This window comes from Pezoporus occidentalis, unplaced genomic scaffold, assembly GCF_034315485.1.
Source record: "Pezoporus occidentalis ecotype Australia unplaced genomic scaffold, CSIRO_AGI_Poc_V1 ctg4, whole genome shotgun sequence".
NCBI lineage: Eukaryota > Metazoa > Chordata > Aves > Psittaciformes > Psittacidae > Pezoporus > Pezoporus occidentalis.
The window spans coordinates 26,490,184-26,511,926 of NW_026915724.1; the positions used below are offsets into that span (position 1 = coordinate 26,490,184).

The following is a 21,743-nucleotide window of genomic DNA, read 5'->3' on the forward strand; positions in this document are numbered from 1 at the left end:
ACCACATTATAGAATATGGTTAATCTTCAATATGTTATAAAAAAAAAACAACAAGGAATTTCTCGTGGGTTCCACTTCAGGAAAGTGCATTTCTGACAGCCAAGCATATCAGTTTGGGGAAAACAAACAAACATACAAAACTAAACCAAACAAAACCAAACCAAAACAACAAACAAACAAACCCACAACAGAACAGAAATCCAGTAGAAATTCAAGCCATGCCTTCTGTAGTAGGAGCTACCTTATAAAATATAAGTTGTAGTCTTTCACTTAAATATTTAAGAAGATGATAAATTAAATCAGTCCTGTTGGGTTTGGTGGTAGTGGGTTTAGTTTTTTGTGTGTTTCTTTGCTCTGTTTTAATTCTCTCCCACTGCCCCTTCCCCCCCAACCCAAATGAATATGATGGTATAAAATAGACTACAACAACCTACCTTTTGTTAGTCCTGGGATATACAGGACAACAACACACTCAAGATAATTTTTTTAGCATTACAATAATTTTGAACTTTAAAGGATTTCTGCTATTCTCCATGGCTCCAATTATAATGAACTCGCTTCAGTTTTTGAAAGCAATATGTATTCAACATATTTGGCAAGAAGAGTGGTAAATAAAGTTTACACACACTTGGGACAGCTCCAGTGTCATGAACAGGTTTGGACCAAATCTTTAGAGTTTGTGAAATATGGAACCAGGTTCATTCTCAGAAATAAAGAAAATCAGAGAAGTCAAACCACTACTGGGAAAATAAATCTGAAATGTTATTTGGTAATGATGTAGGTACTATGTACTATTAACATTTTCTCAGAAAAATCACATTTTTTTTCTTAAGTAGATAGTGTTGGTATTTTTCTGCCACTGAAAGATCTGTTCATTTTGTCATTTCTGTGAATTGTTAAAAGAAAACTTCATGAAGCATCTGCAAGTGGAAAGCTTTACTGTGAGCAAAAAGGATGGTTGAATTTTTCCTCTAATACCAAACTCTTTTAGTTATAGTAGGAAATCTATAGATTTCCCCCAACTTCAGATCTTATTTTGAAGCCTTGGTTTCAGATTTTAGGGAAAGGAAGAGGAAATATAAAAGAAATTAAAATATGATTCTATAAATGGAGTAGAAGGAAGATTTCACATTTCAGTGCATCTGGAGAGACTCCTTCCCCACTTTTGCAAAGATATTGCCCTCCCACCCCCAAAACCCCAAAGCAACAGAATTACAGGTGATTTTAAGTTTCTATTTTTATTGTCAGTCAGGAAAAGGAATTCTCAGCAAATACCTAGCAGAGACTATTGAAACTGCATAAAAAAACAAGTCATGACCATTTCACTACAGTATCCAGGCAAATATTTCTTCTACCATACTCAGAATTACTATGTAGTTAATAGTGCTGGCATATTCATAGTTACCATCTGACACCACATCTTTCCCAAACCCCTGGAAGGTTACTCAATCTCATCACAGAGCATAGGGGTGTGAACTAAAGTGATACTACTGAAATACTATCACTACACAACTGAAAATTCTGCAGCACCAGCAAAATTATCTTAACACAAAACCCCACTAACACTTGTTACCAACAGTAGAAGAGCACTAGAGGAAAACAATGGAGGGATGGGAAGTGTTGTCAGTAAATCTAAAATTCTTCTGAGCAAATCCAAAATTAGGGGACAGCTCCATTATGACAATATATGATTTCAATTCTTAAAACACTGGGAGAGGGTTAGCACTGAAATGGTACCAATTATCAAAAGGAGACACAATACATTTTCATTCACCTTCTTAACCTTTTAGTTGGGAGGGCTGGGTGTTGGAAAGAAAGGATAACATCATACTTCCTTCTCTAGTTCAGGTCTGGTGATAGAAGTTTACTAGCTATATTGAATCAAAAAAGCACAGCCTTGGAATCAGACCTTCTCCCACAAACCTAAATGCATGCAATACACATGAAGAATTTTTTGGAATATGCGATTTGAGAAGTATTCAACTGTGTAAGCCAGTAAATTTGTATTAATCGTTCACTGAGTTTTGCAGCCTTTCTAATCTGACCTTTGGGTTCCTGATAATGGAACTGTAATACATCAAGAGTAGTAATACTACATTTATTACAGCTGCTTTTTTTTAAAAAAAAACTCTTCTGTTGATTTTTAACAATTTAATTACTCCATGACCTCCTCAGTTTTCACTGCCCCATAAGGAAATTTGAGTGTGTGCAGAACTGACCCAAGCCACAGCAATACTGGGACTCGGGGACCCAATATATTAGGTAACATGTAAGGCAAGTCTGCTGCCACCTCTTTGCAGTATCCCAAGGACAGCACATTTCACACAAGGGGAGAGATTTGCAACAAGTGCTGTAGCCCAAGGAGATCTGAGAAGTAACCATCGCAAAAAAATCAAGAGAAGAGAGAGTCAAAGCACATCCTTTATAAAACAGCTTAACCAAGCAAGTAAATCCATTTACCTGCACTGTGCAACTATTGTCACAACAGCTCCATGGAGAACATGTTCAGTTTGTCACTTCCACCATACTGTATCTCAAGACTTACGAGCATTACATCAAATTCATTCCTCAGAAGTCAGCTAGCAGCTTCCTTTCTTGGCACATCTCAAATATGTGGATAAATACCCAGGACTACACATGCCATGCTCCATCACCTTATTTTTAAACTCTTTCAAAGCGTCTGAACCCTGCCTTTAATTCACTGGCTTTGGCTTTTCTCCAGGTTACTCTCCATTACAGGTATTTGCGTTTGAAGTAGTTATAAGTGCTCCTCCTGGGGCTCCAGGGTGTGCGGGACCCTACTTGGGGTAAGGTGCTGCTAGGGGGGCAGGACCCAGAACGAGGCAGGGTGGCATAGGCAGAGGGAGAGGTGGAGTGGGGAAGAGTGGTGTAGGCAGAGCGGGACAAGGTGTTGTAGGAGCGGGACAAGGAGCTGTACAAAGGGCGCGTGAGCGTGCTGTAGGCAGTGCGGGACAAGGGGGAGTAGCCCGAGCGTCCCACAGCGCTCCATGCTGAGCGGGAGGCGGGAGCCCATGTGAGGTTGGAGCCCAAGCGAGTGGTGGTGTCACAGGAGGGGCCCCACTGAGGGCTGCATACTGAGCGAGACCCCAGGGTGCCCACGGCCCGGGAGACCGAGTAAGAGGTGGGTGCATAGAGGGAGCGGGCTGAGGCAGCTGCCAGGGGGTCTGGGGCTGGGGAGCAGGCTCTGGGTGAGTCCTCAGGGTGAGTGAGGGGTGAGCCAGTGGTGCGGGCGCCCGCGGCCCCCAGAGACACAGAGGTGGCTGAGCACAGCGAGTGGGCTGCAGGGGCCCCCACTGGGCGTGGGGATGGAGAGTACACCGAGTGGGCTGCTGGGGGTCCCACAGGGCGTGGGGCTGGGGAGCACAGCGTGCGTGCTGCGGGGGCACTCCCCATCTGCAGCCCTGCTGGGGTGGCGCTACGGGCAGCAGAGTGGGGCACAGGGGAAGCCACTGAGCAGGAGGCTGGGGAGCACACGCCATGACCTACTGGGGTGCTCAGGGGTTGGGAGGTCAGGGTGGATATTGGGCCACATGGAGGTTGGGCTGTGGGAGAGGGTGCAGAGCCACAGACAACATGTGAGACGGAGGCACCCGCTGTTGGTGGCATGGTGGCAGTGTGAGCTACTGGAGAGTACATCGGATGGGATGGTGGAGCAGATATATGGGTAGGGACTGCCTGGGTTGCCACTGTGGGGCCAGAGCCAGCCATGAAGTGAGTTAGCAGGGCACTCACTGCATTATCTGAGGGGACAGCAACTGAATAGGACACCGGTCCCCCACTGCCTCCAGGCTGGTGCACAGGAGCAGTACCTGTCTCAAACACCACTTGAGGCATAGGGGGGCACACAGGGTTGGAGGCTGGGGCAGGCATAGAGCCATACATGGATGGAGGCATCGGGGTACATGTAGCAGAAGGCACAGTCTCACATACAACACGGAAGCCAGGATCACCTCCCACATCAAAACCAGAACTGACGTTTGGATTGAAGCCTTGGTTGCAGATGGAGCTGCATAACGGATGGCCCGCAGGGAGGTACACAAAGTCATACACAGGCTGGCCCCCTGCACTGCAATTTGGGTTGCACACTGGGATACATACATATTCACACATGGAGTTGAATGCAGGGTCTGCCACTGGGACAGGCCCAGAGCCATTCATGTGGACGGAGCCATTCTCACACACGGGGTGTGACCCATTCTGGCTGACAGGCAGGGCACCGTTCTGAGCAGCAGGCAGGGTACCATTCTGGCCTGTGAGGCAACACACTTCAGCCTTGGCGCATCCCTTGCAGTAGGCAAACTTGTGGCATCCAAGATTAGCCAGGAGCCGGTGGCTGCCAAGCCTGTAAGGCGTGAACTCCACAATGGTCCGTGCCTGCTGGTTAGATGCCAGTGTTCCCAAACTGTTGAGATAAGGAAAAGAATTAGGACCCTGGCCAGCTCAGAGACATGAAGAGCTACAATAGAAGAGCATGTAATTAGGCTTGATTTGCTACAACATGTTTTCAGACATGCTGTTATAACAACTTTGTCTTTCTTGACTTCCTCCAAAAATAACCAAACCCACTATATGAAAAGGATGGGAACAACTTCTGTCCCAAGAGAAGATCTGGAAAACTCCCATAGTTGGTTCTGCAATTGGAACTGAAAGCTTATTCATGATACTGCCTTGAATTCTGCAAAAATGTAGCACCCTTCTGCTTCAAAAATGTACTTCCCGCTTTCCATTTCTAGTAGCTTAATTTGGATCAGATAGCTTTGTGCAATTGAGTTCATTATTATTCAGCAAGAACAATTCCTAATTGCTTCCCCTCAAAACTAGTCATACTTTTGTCAGTTCTCCTTGTCATGAAGAATATCAATGCATATTAATGAACAACTATTTTTCCTAGGATGTTATAGCATCCTGGATATCTCCATTTTCGGTGATTAACATTATGAGAACAGAATGCATATATTGCTGTTTCTCACTGATGTTTTCTAATTGATCATGTGTGTGTGATGCGAGTTCATGAATAATTAGAGAAATTCTCTTACAAACTCAATAAGATTATAAGGGATGGAGAACGCAACTAGAATTTCTTGTGAAGAAAACTGTGTGTTTCCTTTCAGAGAGAAATTTCAAACACACAGTTTATGCAAAACCTGAGAAAAAACGAAGCAGCAGCATATCTTGCCAGCTCTAAATGATCCATCAGTTTCAAGAGGACTAAGGCTTTTAATGGAGTCTCAAAGCAAAAAGAGCCAAAACATCCTGTTCAGGTCCTAAACACCAAAAATACTAGTCTTCCTCAAAACTTGCTCTGATCTAGCACACCTTAGTCAACTCCCAATATTTTTGCCATTTAAATAATCAATGGTCTTACTCAATGGTCATTGGCTCTTTGAATAAACCACAGCCTTCTAACGTCATTACACAGTTCTTCATATCTTCCTGGAGAGGATTGCAGAAGGAGATCTCTGCAGTACATGGTACTTTCAGCCTTGGCTGGTTCAGAAGCTAGTCAGAAAATAAACAAGCACATCACTCTAGAGTCAAATGTTACACATTTAAATTCACACTGATCTTACCAAGAAAAGAAAGGAAAAAAAAAAAAAGGAAGACCTAGAAATTGGCCAGTAAGAGTCCCTCTGTTCCTTAGATCACCAATCCCATAATTAAAATTCTTTACCTTCACAATAACAGGTGGTCTGTTGATCACGATATCCCTGCTCACCATCAGAACTTCTCCACACTCTGGGTCTGAGACAGCAACTACTTTAATAATGTTGTGATCACAGAGATAAGGTCCATACTGATTATATGATATGCACACTGGAATTGTTTTCACTGTAAATAAAAATATTTTAATTATTTTTTCTGATTTTTGGCTAATATTTCCACTTTCCTTTCTCCTAAAGTTTAACTGGCATTTACAATGGCTAAAATATTAATTTATCACAGCATTTTTAAAAACAGACATGATTTTTCCTAGTTTACCTAGTTAGATACACTGTTACTTGCAACAACCACATTCATAGTTTTCAGTTAATATCAGTGCATTTACGAGTTGATTTATTATAAGCATTATCATCATCACCATTATTATTATCATCATTATTATTATTATTACACAAAGTTTGCAAAATTTAATTCCAGTGTAATTCTTAAAGCAATAATTTAAAAAGCAGGAAAATTAAAGGGTGATAAAACAGAATGTTAATATCAGGTATGAAATTTAATCTTAGAGTGATGTGTTTTATTTAAAGGCAACATTTTTCTTCCAGAAAAAGATATTAACCCTGTAAACAAGTGTTCATGTTCTGATATACCCTTGCACTTCCCAGTATACAGTATATCTAGAAATTATTATTTTAGTGCTCAAAACAAGTGTTTTACACTAGTTAATATCTTCTGGACAAAGGGAAAAAAAATGCTTTTCTGATAAATAGCTTCAGCTTTGTCTTCCTATAGAAACCAGAACTTTGAGTGGAAATGAGATTTTAAATGATCCTAAGAACCTCTAAGTCTTGGGGAAATTAAAGACTACAATTTACCTGTCACAATACATGCAGTATTGACACTGTGTTGATTTTTGCGTCATCACCCTAAAGTGAATTCAGCTGTCAATATGTAACATTGTATTCATTTCAGTTCCCACCTCTATTAGGAAATCTCCACTAGTCCTAAAACCAAACCATCTCCTGAAAAGAACAGTAGACAAAGAGGTGTTAGACAAATTCACCTTCTTACCTTCCCTTGGACCCAATGGGATAGTCACACTGTCTTTCCAAAACTGATCCAATGGGCAGCCACTATAGGTTATTATTTGTGCACACAAATTAAACTTCAGGGTTTTGTTTTCATTACGCAAATTTTCTAGCAGCCAGTGCAGTTGGACATCTTCACCGTACATTGGGCAATTAGCCATCTTTAACCTCATGTTAATACCAGAGTCACTCAAAAATGGGTTTTTCAGAGATGATAACTCTCTATCAATATGACAGTTGGAAGCATTGCAGTACCCTGGATAAATTCTTCTGTAAGCCCGGTAATAGGCTTCTTTGTTTTTCACAGAACCTGTTGAAGAAGATACGTGATAAGGAATCCACTGGAGGCAAAAGAAGACACATCTACCCACATAATAAAGATAGATAATTAAATTTCCTGAAACCTAGTGTAGTGGCTTGGTGTAGAACAAATCCACTAGATAATGAAACGCAAGGTATGGTCGTCTGAATGCATAGAAGAAAATAAATATATCAAAAATATTTTAAAAAAAAATTACTTTTATTAGTGAAATTTAAAAATGGTCATTTAAATCTCAAAGTGTATAATTAGTGCAAAAATCAAAATATAACAGGGTTAGGGTGAATATGAAATGTTACCATGTCTCTCAAAGCCAAAATACACCATTCAAACAAAGAAGCTATTATTTTCTCTTTTGTTTCTGTTAAAAAAAAAAAAAAGAAAAAGAAAGGAAAACCATGGTATTTTGCAAAAATTTACATGTAAAGTATTTACAAAAAAAATTGTAATTTTACAATCAACTATGATCCACTCATTATTCCTTTATGCAATTTTGCTGGTTGAACTCCTCCTTGCTACTGGAAGATGAAAACCAGTAATTAGTAGTCCAAAGTAAGAACAGCAGAATATCCTAATAAAACATGAATTCAATAAGCAGGCATATTTTCTGACAGATCTGGTACACGAAGTAACAAGAAAGAAGTTAATCCTGGGTTTAAAAGAATCTAGGGTTGTTTTTTTTTTAGATTATCTAAAGTTTGCTAATATTTTAAACCACTGTACAGGTGACACCAAAACATGTACATACAAATAGTGGGATTAAAATGGCTGGAAGGCATGGCATGTGAGGAGCTGCTAAGGATTCTGGGCTTGCCTAATTTGGGGAAAAGGAGTCTGAGGGGCAACCTCATTGCTCTCTACAACTTCCCAAGGAGGAGAAGTGGAGAGAGGTGCTGAGCATTTCTCCCTGGGACCTACTGACAGGATGTGGGGGAATGGGTCAAAGCTGCGTCAGGCAATATTCAGACTTGACATGAAGAAGCATTTCTTTACCAAGAGGGTGGTCAACCACTGGAACAGGCTTCCAAGAGAGGTGTTTGATATCCCAAGCCTGTCAATGCCTTAGAATGTGGTATTTGAACAATGCCCTTAATAATATGCTGTAACTTTCAGTTAAATACATCTTTGAGGCAGAAGGGTGCTACCGGCAAGTTACGCTAGAGGATAACTCTAGGTCCCTTCCAACTGAAATATCCCATCCTATATTAATGCAATTACTATCTGTTTCATTTTAATCATCTAAATGTGTTTAGAAGTTTAAGGATGAAGGTCTTTGAACAGAAATGCATCTTCCTTTTTCTCAAAAATATACAACTTCAGATTGTTCTATTAATTTTAACAAAGGACAGATTACACTAATAATTTTATATGATTAGCACTGAAAATTTCCTCTAACTTATTTAATGGCTTTTCATCATACCTAGTTCATACTTGTAAGCCCCAGTGATATCTTCAAATTGCTCACTGCCAACATGCTTGGTGATTAGACGTTGTCCACATGGCCAAGGATCGCAGAAAAACTTCGCTCTTTTGGCATTGTTTTGGGAAAGCCAGCCAGCATAGTTTGAATTTACTCGAGAAAACAGATGATGACCATCATAGTCCAAGTCCAGTTCCCCTTCTCTGACACTTCGAACCCAGGTAGGACCGCTACAAGCTGTACCTAAGCCAGATAGCAACATTATAGTAGGTTGTAACCTGAGTAGTAGGAAAACTCAACAATATAAGAAGAAAACAATGACAGTTATAGTAAACAGTTACCTCTGCCTGTTTCCAAAGGTGTTGGATCCAAACACTGCCAATCACCACAGCATTGTTTTAGGTCTCTGCGAGCCATCCAAGACTCATTCCAGCAGTGATATCGCCTGTAGGATGCAGGTATATAGGATTAAAGACATCTCTTGGATCACCAAGTTCAATGCTTTACAATGGAGGAAAACCATGTCAGAGATAACATTTTAATCAACTGAAGACTCTCTATGTCTTAAAACTTTTAATGATGTTTGGGGACAGGAGTTGTTAGGTTTACTTTATATCACTCAGACTGGGAATCTGTCCTGCAGACCTGATTGCAAAACATTCTTATTACAGCCCTCTTTTTGTTCAGTTGATAATGTGTCAGCACAGTTCTTTCTTTTAAGTAGTTTATTTTCCTAATATCTTCCTCCTGGTTCTTCACAGGAAAATCACATACTGTTTTAGTCTTCTTTTTAATGGCTTAACAAAGAATAAAGAATAAACTCTTTAGTAATTTGTGCTAAAATAAGATATTCCTTCCCTTATATTTCAGTTTGATCCTTTTTTGAAGGAAAAGGCATTTTTGAAATGAAAGGGCAGAAAATTCATTAATAGCTCTCACAGATGAGACAAAACCAAAATTCTGGTGCAGTGAAACTATGAACACACAGGCCAAGGGTGACAACATGAAATACTGCTGTGATAACTGATAATGTCATAGTTGTATGAAAATGAATTGAAAGGTTTACAAGAATAAAGCTATCTATGATAAAAAAAATCTCAGGAAGACAACATAATTATCAAACAAGATGGCCTTATTCTTTTAACATAGAAGGGTAAGCAGGTAGCATAACTTCTCACAAGTGGTTTTCTTTTCCTTTTCTGAAAATGTAGATTGAACAGACTGCCTGTTCAGTAACTACATGTTTGGAAATGTATTTTTAGGAAAGTAAACTGCTTTGTCATGACAAAGAAAGATACATGCTGATCTGCTAGATTTACATTAGTCTTTCTATCATTTAATCAAAAAACGAACCAAAACCAAAATCAATAACAAAACAACTTGTGTATTTCTTATTTACCATAGCTTGTCTTTACCACATAGGTTTTTTCCAGTACAGTCAAAAATCTCATTGATACCAAGTGGATTTTCATTTGAGCTTGGAAAACAGAAGCTTGTAACAACACGGCTTGGAACTCCCAAACAGCGCATCACTGTAGGGAAAAAAAAAAAAAATATTAATGAGTCATTACAAATGGTATTTAATCAAGCAAATCCTTCACTTGTTTTATAAATAAGTCTCCAATATTCTACTTTGCAATTACATAAATACAATGGATAGAAAGCAATATTTGGGATGCCCTGATTCTGTCTTCAAAACTTCTTTTATGGGGTTGAAAGTAGTCCGAAAAGAGCCTAGCAGGAAGAAATGGCTTGGTATTCTTCCAGCTTATACTAGAAAAACCCCCAAATCCCCAAACCAGAATAATGAACCTGATCCGGCATTAATAAAGCACAGTCATTTTGTTTGAAACAGTGTAGTACACATAGATTCATCTTTGCAGTATCAATTCAATTGCAATTCAATATCAATTCAATTCAATTTCATGTGTAGAAGCAGGTTCAGTAAATAAATGGTAAAAAGTTCAAACTTAATTTTTTTTTTGTCCGTATAGTTTGCTATTATCTTATTCTTTGCAGTAAAATAACATAGTAGCCTGCTGCTTTCATGTTTTGGAGGGGACACGGCTACAGGTTTTCCTGTTCATATCTCAGTATTTTTCTCAGCCTTCAAACTTCACCCAAAGGATATTTTGGCTCCACAATGCTGCAATTGCTCTGTGTTTATAATAAAGTTGTAGATTTGATAGCTGCATGGTATAAAGGTCACAGAAAAGACAGTACTGCTTTTCTTCTTGATCTTCATGCTATATAGGAAAGCAACAGGTTGATAACAAACACTATGTTAGGAGCCATACCATATTATAGCAAGAGAAAAATACTTTTTTTTTTTTTTTTTAGTAAAATGCTTAATATCCTCCCACTAGTTTTTAGGCTCAGAGATTTCTGATCCTGGTTTTCTCTTTTCCTTTTTGGATAGCTGGGTAAGGGTAGACTGAAATATCATACCTGTGCACATTACTGAAGCAAGAGACCCACAGTACCCATATCTGACTGGCCTGCATCTGCCATTGTACCACTGCTGAAGAATAGGGACACTTCCATTCCAGGAAAATGGTTTTGTTCCCTTCAGGTAATCATTGTTTTCTGGAATCTTCATTATACTGCTAGTAATATGGCTGCTTATCTAGAAAGAGAAAATAAAAATCACCTTCTCAAATAGCTGACCATGTCTTTAATCCTAAGCATATCATAAAATCATTAGATATTAGTGTCACAAGTTAGCTTTTTCTGTGAATCTGAGCACAGAAACGATTTCCCGTGTTATTCATACTATGTTAGATTACAGTTCAACGCGTCCTTCTATAATATAATGGAGTGTGTTCTGACCTATTCAGAGGTCACACACCACTAGAGGTCTTACCATGTGATTTACCACCATGCTGACGTGCACAGGGTCATTGCGCCAACAGCGGTCACGATCAGAGCCATGATGATAACTTGCACCAATGTCTAGGATCTTCAAGCAGATATCCAGAATTCCATCTTCAAACTGATAAAAGAGAAGTTAAAACAGGCATCAATGGTTCTGCAGTTTCCTTAATTTTACTACAGAAAAATTCTTTCCAGTTGCTTGGTCTACAGTGAAATTCTCAGACGTTTTGTTTTGTTCATGCATAATCTGGACTGGTCCTTAGAACTTTTCATGCCCCATAATATAACCGTGCATTTCTTAAAAGGTATGGATAACACTTCACTTATCCATATATGGATGACATCTGCTTCTGAAGAAGCCTTTAAAACATACCTGTCCAAAGTGCCATGGTCGAGAGGTAATATGCTTGTGAACTCCTTCATACAGTATGCCATGCTCATTCAGAACATACTCTTCTCTATGGGCCTGATTGTCCATATATACAGGGTCATCTGGAAAAGATATAGAGCTATCAGTCAGGCAAATGTACATTTCTAGCACTTCTGTATCTTCTACTTGACTGCATCCCTCTTTCTTTTCCTACCTATTTTTGATTTATATTTTTAAACATGTTCAAGGGTGCAGGCTCTTTAAACATTCAGAGACAATTCAGTTCTATTTACAGCTAGGTATTACCTTTATTAAGTCTCTCCTTGCTATAGTATGCTGAATTACAGAACTTGCAATTTATCTTCACACTAAGCCACTCTAGAAGTCAATCACTGGGCACTCAGAGTTCAGTATCTGATTTTTATCAAATCAAAAGCACAGACAATGGAAATATGTAATGATTTTGGCAAGGTCCTACAGACTCCAGATCTGCTTGCTATCAGAAACAGATCTACGGAATTTATTTTGTATTTGTATACTATATTGGGACTAGAAGATCTTAAGGTCCTTTCCAACCCTAACTATTCTATGATTCTATAATGATACCACAGAATTCACAGAATTACAGTATGTTTGAGGTGGGAAGAGACTTCTGGAGGTCATCTGGTCTAGCTCCCTCCTCAAGCAGGTTCACGCTGTGCTGGTTACCCAAGATCACATCCATGTGGCTGTAGAGCATCTCCAAGGTTGGAGACTCCACAACCTCTCTGGGCAACCTGTGCCAGTGCTCAGTCACCCTCACCTTAAAAAAGTGTTTGTGCTAATTGCTTCTTGCCCTGTCAAGCCACTGTAAAAGGGGGGGGAGGGGGCTTGAGACAGTCTTGAACCCTGAGAGAAAAAATAAAAACCACCACCAAAAAACAAACAAGAAAACAAAAAAAAATCCCTCCCTATTTCTGTGACTTCATCCCTTACTTATGAGCTAAGTAATACAAAATGTTCCACATTTTTACTCATCACTAGAATTTTTCTTAAAATAATCTGATCATCACTAGACTTCTTACCTGCACACCAAGGGTTAAAAAGGACATAAAAATCTCCAAGACATCGCTGATATGTATGACCACAAGATGTGATTTGCATATTGAGAATATAACGGCCAATGCAGGCGTTGGAAGGAGGAAACACGCTGATATTGATGCATTTTGGCTGATAAACTTTGTAGGAAGAACTCCAGCAGGTTTGATCTAGGCATCTGCCCATTGGAAAGCTACATTTTGTCTCATTTGATTCGCAGGGTCTGAGGCCTTTTCAGGAAAATAAATACAACTTTCATCAGACTAAACAAAGCACATGTAAAAAGCAAGTAATTTGTTTAGGCATCATTTGCAATGCAAAGCAAAGGGTGGATTTCTTTTTTATTTGTCACCTCTGCAGCAGAGTGAGAAAACTTTAAAAGTTAGCAGAATTGCCTGAGCTAGGGGAAGGTAGTCGCTTTGCAGAGAAGATGTGTGAGCAGATACTATTTGTCACTGAAGACTACTGAGAATATTACATAACAGAAAAGGACTGGGAAAGACTAAGTGAAGTTTGGGTGTAACTACCTGTCTCCACAGTGAAAATGGCCTTGTCCACAGAGTCATCCCATTCCCGGTTTTGAAAGCGAGCATAAAAGTTGAAGGCTTGCCCTCTCCTTATTATCTGTCTGTCAGTTCCAAAGAATTGTGTATTATGAATTTGGCAGTTTGAAGGACAGTTCAGGTCAACTTCTCCCAGCTCGATGACTGCAGGATGGAGAAAGGAACACAAAGGAAAAAACAGATAGTTGAGTTCCCATCATTGGCTGAGGTCAAGACTACATGAAAGAGCAGGTAAAGATGAAAGACAGAGATAACTGTTTAAAAAAAATAATTCGGGAGTTTGTTCAAAATTCAGCAACACTGAGATTGACACATACATCCATAAAATTATCCTTACAAGTTCACCACTTCCCTAGCTTGCAGGTGGAAACTTGTTATAATGCTTTATAAAGCTGTGCCACAAGTTTCACATCTTTTATCTAGTACCTTCTTGCTTAATAAATACCTGATGCTGAGGGATGATAGTATCTCTACTTGAAAAATTGATTTTGCACTGTAATGTTCTTTCCACATTAAAGCACACTGTCTACAGTTACTTTTCAACCACAATTAGACAGCAGACGTTTTGCGCATACTATCAGTTGAGTTTTTTATACAAGTAATAAAATAATAAAGTAAATTGAATAAAAGATTTTATTAAAAAATAGGTGTTTGAAAGCTTAAATGAGTTATTAAAAAATAGAAACAAATAAATATCTCCCCCCCAAATTGTAAGTACTGTTAAATATGCATGAAATGTCTCAATCTGCATGTCCTTAAGTCATAAAAGTTTTGCAGACATCTTTGAGGAACTTAATGGAGACAGAAATACTAAAAAAAAATAAAAAAATGTTGACAATCTATCCCAAGTGCTATGATTAGCTTAACAAAAATTTTAGCTGACTGCCCTTGGGCATCCTGCCTGGGTATCAGTCATTTCATAAGGGTAATTATGACCTTGGTGCCAGAAGGATGGGTGGCGACACTGATTTTTACCTATTTGAATCCAACGTTTTACTTTCAAAAGTGCTTTGCTCTAATTGAAGATAATGGGAGCCACAGATTCTCAGGAGTTCTGGAAATTTGCCTTACTGGACTACAAAGTCTTGTATACTATTTCAATTCTAAAGGGTTAAGTTTGGTCTTGCTAAGACTACAGAAAAATCAAGCAATTCAACTTCTCTAACTATACTAGCACTAAGTTGAATATAAAGTTGGTATTTAGTAGAAATTATTTTTTCCTAACCAGAAACAAGGGTGTATCCACATAAAAAGAAAGTCATAGCTAAGCCCATGGGACCAGGACACTTCCAAGACAACCCAGAAGTGTTTCCCAGGATCACGTCCTGAAGTAAAACATAATTGAACTGGGAGGGGAGGATGTATAAGAGAAAAGAAACCAACTAACAACAAAACCAACCAACAAGAAAACCAACCAAGAAAACAAATAAAACCCCATAAAAAACAACCACAAACTTCCCCCCCCCCCAGCTTTTTCTGGTTTCTTTCCTTGAAAGAGTTTTCATCTCACCATTTAAACGAATTGATCATTCAGCTCTTCAGAAAAGATCAGCAGATAAATGCAGTTCTGGGCGTTACCCATGTTAAAAACATGCACACCATCAACAACAACCAAAAATATAGCAATGCATTACATCATTATTACTCATGAATGCATCATACCTGCTGACAAGAAAGAGTAACAGAGCTGAACTGAAAGTCTCATACCTTAATGAGATTTTTTTCAACCGTAACACAAAACATTCTGGTTCAACAGAAAGGATTAGAAGTGGTTATAGCACACATGATGAATTCCTGTGGTCAAGAACACTGAAAGAACCTGGCAAGTCTTCACCCATTCTCTGAAGGCATTTACAAACCAAGACAACTACACCTCATCCACTCATTAATCCAGCTGAACCAGAATGTCAGGGAGTTGATATATTACATGTTTCCAAGGGAATTTCTTTAAAGTCAGCCCACAGTTTGCTTATCAGTTAATTATCACAATTGGACCACAAAGGCGGTACCAATTGCCTTCTTAAGCAAAGGCATCTTGGAGAAAATACTAAAGGCTAATCAATTTCTTATCTTTTACTGGCTTTCTCTCTCTGGTAGAAACCCTACCCTCAATACCAGTCACTGAATTTTCTCTATTAATTTACATTTTACCTTCATTCCAGAGAGAATACTTCAGGTATCCATTGTGAAATAATAGCTTCTAGCATGAGAATACCAAAAACTAGTACTTTATCATTTATGCTGGAAATAAAATGTATTCTTTTCCATGCTATAAGTCTCAGAATTTGTTGTTGCTTCACCAATTCTTTTAAACAGCTCTCATTTTCCATTACAAAAGAAAAGCATTTCTTCCAAAGCTGTTTTTCTTTCCTTTCTCACCAAGTCCACAAATAAAATCTAAACCATAGAACCATAGAAGTAATTTCTAGACTTGATTCCACACACCAAAACGCACTTTTTTTTTTCCCCTTACACCTGACCTAAGTATTTCCACTTTCAGTACTGAGTCAAGTGATAGTAAAGTTTCAAGACACTCACCTTCCATTTTTCTTCTACATGTACTAGTTTCTGAAGAACAGTACTGGTGGAGATACCTGCTCCTCAGCAAGATGTACTGCAAGGTCTGGCTGATCTCCTCTGTGAACCAACCTAATTTCCCCTCTGTAACATTTATATTCAGAACTAAAAGGCTGTCACACATATTGCATCAACAAAATACCAGTTTAAAAAGAGGCACCACCCATGTGTCTACTGATGCTCATAAATGATTCATTTTAACTTCCAGCATTATTAGGGAGAGTCCTGAGGCTGAAGGGAGGGAGAGATCTTCGTACCTCACGTATAACATAGTACTTTCAATGTCCCACAACTTACCATGTCTCAAAAATATTTTAAGACCAGGATGAATCTAAACATGTTTCAGTGCAAGCCATTTTTTACAATTTAATTTTCCCATAAATCCCAGCGCCTACTGTTCCCTTCTGGCTAGACATCTTCAGTCACCTACATGAAAACAATAAAGAACGCCAGACTTAAAGTGGATTTAGACTCCTTGAATATGATCACCAGTGGACATTTGTATTATAATACAAGCAGGAATCCCAGCTTTCAGAAAGTCTGTATAGCACTCCCTCCAAGGGGAGGTCAGAGTAAAATGAAACAGCTATAAATTTTTCTAGGTATACTGTAAAATAAACAGAAGACATGCATGAAATGTTTTTGAAGTTGACAGTAAAATTTAATCTAAACATAACAATTTATTTATATTTTGTATATATTTATATTCTAGCACACAATCAATTTTGTAGCTTCTTAGCTGACTCCATCTCCCTTCTCCTGAAATCATGAAAACCACAAGATTTTTCCAATAATTTCTGTGAACAGAAAATATTTAAGTACGCACAAAAATGTATTATTTTAGTTAGGTTCCAGGCATATTTAATAAAAGAACTACAAAAATGTTCTCTCTGCACACCCAGATAAGTACATTAGCCAGCAAAGAGGAAAGACTGAAATTTCCTCTCACAAAACCAGAATGAACATTTTCTATGCTACCTCCTATCTTTCTTATGCCTCTATGCCAAGTTTTACTCCATGAGATATCCTTTGAATCCCTCAAACTTATTCTACTTTGGATTAAAACCCACCGCTTCCCTCCCCTGAAAATAACATTAAAAAAATCAACAACAACAAACAACAAAAATAAAACAACTAATAACAACCTCCCAAAAAATAAATTAAAAAATCCCAACATTCATTGATATAGAAAGAACATGATGACTGACGTTCAGCTATTTGCATAACTACCTGGATTCTAAACAGCGCTTTAAGAAATCATAAAATGAAAGAGCTTAACAGTGAAATAACTTAGTAGGCATAACTTAACAGCTCAGGTATTGTGAAATAACTTCACGGAAATTAGAGCAAAGAAAAAAATCAGCACATCAGCAATGGGTTTGGAAGAGAGTGGTTAAAATATTTGTATGAGTGATGCATAGAAAGTGAACACAATATTTAATGTGTTCATTTCTGAAATTTGTAAATATTTGGTGGCTAGTCAGTAGGCAGACATGAAAAATATGTGAATCTTAAATATTTCATTAATTTCTCATATATCTGAAAACTTTATTTTCCTTAATATTTATCATTTGACTACTAAATTTCAACTCATTGAAAAAAAGAAAACCAATACTATTCCATAAGAAATAACTTAGAAGCAATAAACACATAATGAACCTTAAATCAACCTGTAAAATAAGAATGGTAGTGGTCCAGTCACCCATTGAAGACCTGCCTACAAATGTATGCCCATACTAATACCCAGAGAATAGCACAGGAAAGTACCCAAATTGCTCACAGTTTCCAAGGATAGATTAAAATCCCCTGAAATACTTCTAGTTCAATCTGACTGAAATATTTTGGTAAATGAAAGCCTGTGACAAATAAAAGAAAACAAATAAGCATCAGTGAGTAGCTGCACCTGTGGGTTCAAAGAGACTTAATTAAGAGTTTAAAATAATAAAGGCCTGATTCAGGAGTGGAACACTTTCTGTATGGATATGAGTCACTAACTTTAGTAAGCATGCTTGCTTAGGTCCTTGAAGCTGCTTTGGTGCCTATCTGTCTCTGCAGGATCACCATACAGATACCCAGCCCCAAAGCAAAGCCTCCCATATACCCAAGTTCCTGCCTTTCAGTGTTTCCAAAGGCATACAATTGCTGTTGCCAGCTCACAGCTATCAGACTGGTTGGTCCTCATTCAAGCCCAAGTCCCAAGTGCCTGAAGTAAGACTCTTGAATAAAGCAGAAAAATCACAGCACACTAACTCCTTAGGTGCATTCGCTCTGTTCTTACCTCTCTTGCCTTCCATGCCCTGCATCATCATATCAGTCGGACTCCAGTAGTCCATGCAGCAGGGCCCCCACCCTAAAGAAGGAGGCATGAGAGACTTGAGTGCAAACAGGAAACGGAGAATATGGTTCAAAGAAAGGTTCTACCTCTCAGCTTAGAGCATTACTGAGCAACTGATGCATCCAGATTGCTGACCTCCAACAGAGGTTGCTTCCCTGTAGTCTCCTCCTGGGTTGAAACAGTTCCCCACCCTGCCTGACAGCAAGGTGTGCCAAGCTAAGGTTAATAGTCCCTTGGTCCCTGCTGGAGGTGCTTTACCCTCCTTCTTCAACCTTTTTCCCTAACACTTCACTCATCATTCACCCAAGCTGTCCTTTCCACATTGCTACAGTATCTTACACATCCAGCATTCCCTAAATGTAAAAAGAAGCTGATACCCCTGATGCAGGCCTCAAATTTCTGCAGGATAGCACGTTTATGAGGGTTTAGACACTTCCAGAATTTAAGCCATTTAGGTTATTAAGCTTCTTTAAAGACTTTGACTTTGGCCCTTATTGCAGAAGTATCTGCTTGATAATAGTTTAGAGAGGACTTTTTAATTCCTGGAGTAATTGGTACTTACCATATTACAGACTACATTTACTTATTACAACAGTTTTGTTTGTTGTTTTTTGTTTTGGTTTGGTTTTTTTTTTTTAAATATTACTTGCAATACAATAGACTGACATAAGATGAGCTTGCTGAGGTTCTGAAATTTTCATAGCTTTCAATTACCCTTATAGCAGTAGGAAATGGCAGGGACTGAAGAACAGTACATCACAATCACAGAACATCTGTGAACAGCATTGATGCAGTTCTGCAGTATCACTAATATTTTTGGGACCAATAGAGAAGACGCAGTAATCAAGCATCCAAAGAATCCCTTCAAGAAAAAACACAAAATGAAGCTCAACAAGGGGTAAAGGAACAAATGAGAAAATATGTGAATCAAAGTGTCTTGGTGAAAGTGCCATCTAGTGAAAAGTTGTGTAACTACAGTGCTTTAAAAACCTGACTACTCGAGCATGTGCCAATAGGCAGCCCAAGTTCACTTTTTGCACTTGGTCATATAATTGTATTCCTTTGATTGCTGGACCTAGAGTTCCCCTTACTAAAAAAGCCTGCAATTTTGTAGCAATAGTAATGGGTGATGGAGTAAAAAGTTACCTGTAAAGCTGGGATATTTGAAGTCATTAAATGGCATTGCTATCTCCTCACAAGAGTGTGAGCAGACTCCCATTCCTCACAAGGAATATTCATGTCTAAAAAGGAGATAGTGAAGAAAAAATGGATGTCATAGGCTAACTCTAAAATGAGCACGTTTGTTAGGAATACACATCTGACATTTAGAAACTTCATATAACAAGGGCAATAGGCTGGCAGACTAACATGAACTCTGTTTCAGAGCACACCCAGAAGTTTCTTAAAATTCATAAATCAATTTGCAATGAGTGTGCCTTTCATTAAAGAACCTGAAAGCACTGACGGCTACTCTGTTCAGCATAAGCAACTATTACAACACCCTATTTACAGATGAATTAGGACAAAGAAATGCTTCAAATGAAATCCTAAATGAGAAGCTCTGTCTTTCTAGAAGCTGAAGGAAATTAGTAGCATTAAATAACTATAGGTGGTTTCTGACACTACAAAACCACCAGCCTTCATAAAAGAAACCAAAAACTCCTTCAAGGCAGCTCCTATCCAACCTGGTGCATAAGACTTGTTTTGCATTCTGACTGAGTTACTTGTCTTGTCTCTCAGCCTTTTCCTGGGTTTCTATCATCTGTGTAAGCCATTTTCTTGTTCCATTTAATCAGATGTTTTTTTTCCCCCAATATCTCAGCGCTGATGAGAAAGACACACATCTATAATGTTGCAGTATATGCAGAATGCTGAAAAGTCAGACAATTAAAGGATGTGTACCTCATAAGAGCAAGTAACGCCATTTATGCTTAAGGCAGATAGTCATCATATTTAGAACAGAACCCAGGTAAAATGCTAGCCTGAGTCATACTGTAGGCCTTACTTCCGTACTTCACCTTTGCCCTATAGCACTTCCATAGTAATTTTTTTTTAATTGTCTCTTTTTTTAATGTAACTTAATAACAGTAGCAATGGTAACTGGGTTAATTTAATAGAATAAAAGTATAAACATTCCATAAATAACAATTAATAAATTTCAATAAAAAGAAAAAAATAATTTGTCTATCAAAAAACCCCAAACAACAACCATTTTTCACAAAATGAGGCTAGAATTTACAGCTGAGTAATTTGCCAGGCAGCCTACTTCAAGTACTGTAAGTTCACTTTCAAATGAGCTTGTTCTCAACTTTATTTAAAAACGGAAGTGGAATAAACTAGCAGTACTGTAAATTCAAACCTCAGCTCACTGAGCAGTAACTTTCCCCCACAGAGAAACCTATAAATCACCAAGCAGGCCTGTGAGCATAACCCACCAGTCTAACTGCCCAAGCAATGGAGTAGATACCATAGATTTTTATCTGGACAGGCAATGCTAATTGGAAAAGATTCAGTCTGAGTAGTATGAGTTGAAAGAATAAAACAAGGAGGGACATTTACTGGGCTGGATCACAAGAGGTTTGGGGCTCTCTGGGAGAAGAGTCTAGCAAGTTGGCTCCTATACTGTTCTTTAATTTAAAGGTTAAACTTTCAATGAAGCCTGCTAGTTGTTTAAAGGGAGGGGAAAAACAAAAAGAAAAAAGAAATACATGTTCTCCTCTAATGCCTATTCACACATATTCATTTAAAATGTCTTTATATAAGAGTGGAGCTCAACATCTTGAGGCAGAAGTCTAAGGTATAAATCTCCAACCCAGCAAAAAAGTAAGAGTCTTGAGGACTGATATTTACACTGTAAAGAGCCCTTACTTTTACTAGGGAACAACCTAATATTAAAAAAGGTGATGAGGAAATATTTTGTGAATATTTATTTTTGTAAATATTTTCTGGCAAAGTAGGTTCAATACCCGCCTGAGGTAACTTTTTCAAGATTTCTAAAATTTCTCATGTATTGCTTATTTTAGAGTTAAAAAATATGCAGTTCTGGTTTTATTTTAAGCAGTTGGGAGTATAAGACTCAGAAGTTAAAATTAACAGGGACAAACTCTTAAAATACTTGGCCATTTCAGATCTCTATAGTGGATATCTTAGACATACACAAGCATGGTATATCAAGAAGACAGTAGTGTGTATAAAGAGTAAGCAATACCCCATATCTCAGAAAAGCAAATGCTAATGTTTATCCTTTTTTAAACATATGCACAGGCACACACTTTCTTCAATGAAAAATAGCATAGTAACTCACTTCTAGGCTCTAATATTACATTTGGGTAAGTGGTGGGGGAAGGGAAATACATTTCAACTCAACATTTGAAAACATTAAATTTATTTTTTTTAAAGGCTTAGGCCTGACAGCTGACCATTTATTTGCTCATTAAG

General features: G+C 38.3%; 1 protein-coding gene across 2 annotated transcripts; it reads right to left on the bottom strand.

Moving 5' to 3' along the window:
- Window positions 1-1,219: 1,219 nt before the first annotated feature.
- On the bottom strand, window positions 1,220-20,963 carry LOC134171090 (protein-glutamine gamma-glutamyltransferase 5-like). 2 transcript variants are annotated; one of them, XM_062633072.1, is made up of 13 exons: window positions 15,932-20,963; window positions 13,358-13,537; window positions 12,818-13,060; window positions 11,757-11,875; window positions 11,373-11,501; window positions 10,958-11,135; window positions 9,909-10,041; window positions 8,851-8,954; window positions 8,510-8,752; window positions 6,754-7,080; window positions 5,693-5,850; window positions 5,387-5,520; window positions 1,220-4,423 (listed from the first exon to the last, which is right to left on the bottom strand). In XM_062633072.1, the coding sequence occupies exons 1-13, from the start codon at window positions 16,092-16,094 to the stop codon at window positions 2,734-2,736; spliced, it is 3,801 nt and encodes a 1,266-aa protein (XP_062489056.1). In that variant the 5' UTR covers window positions 16,095-20,963; the 3' UTR covers window positions 1,220-2,733. The 2 variants fall into 2 exon arrangements, with proteins under 2 accessions (XP_062489056.1, XP_062489057.1); XM_062633073.1 differs by lacking the exon at window positions 15,932-20,963 and adding an exon at window positions 15,101-15,775.
- Between the last annotated feature and the right edge of the window lie 780 nt (window positions 20,964-21,743).

Excerpts from the sequence above, each read along its gene's own strand:
- LOC134171090 (XM_062633072.1), bottom strand. The coding sequence starts at position 16,094 with ATGTGTGACAGCCTTTTAGTTCTGAATATAAATGTTACAGAGGGGAAA. Across the intron at positions 8,753-8,850 it reads ACCTTTGGAAACAGGCAGAG|GTACAGCTTGTAGCGGTCCT; the intron begins GTAACTGTTTAC and ends TATCTGGCTTAG. Across the intron at positions 7,081-8,509 it reads GGCTTACAAGTATGAACTAG|GTTCTGTGAAAAACAAAGAA; the intron begins GTATGATGAAAA and ends CTTCTTCAACAG.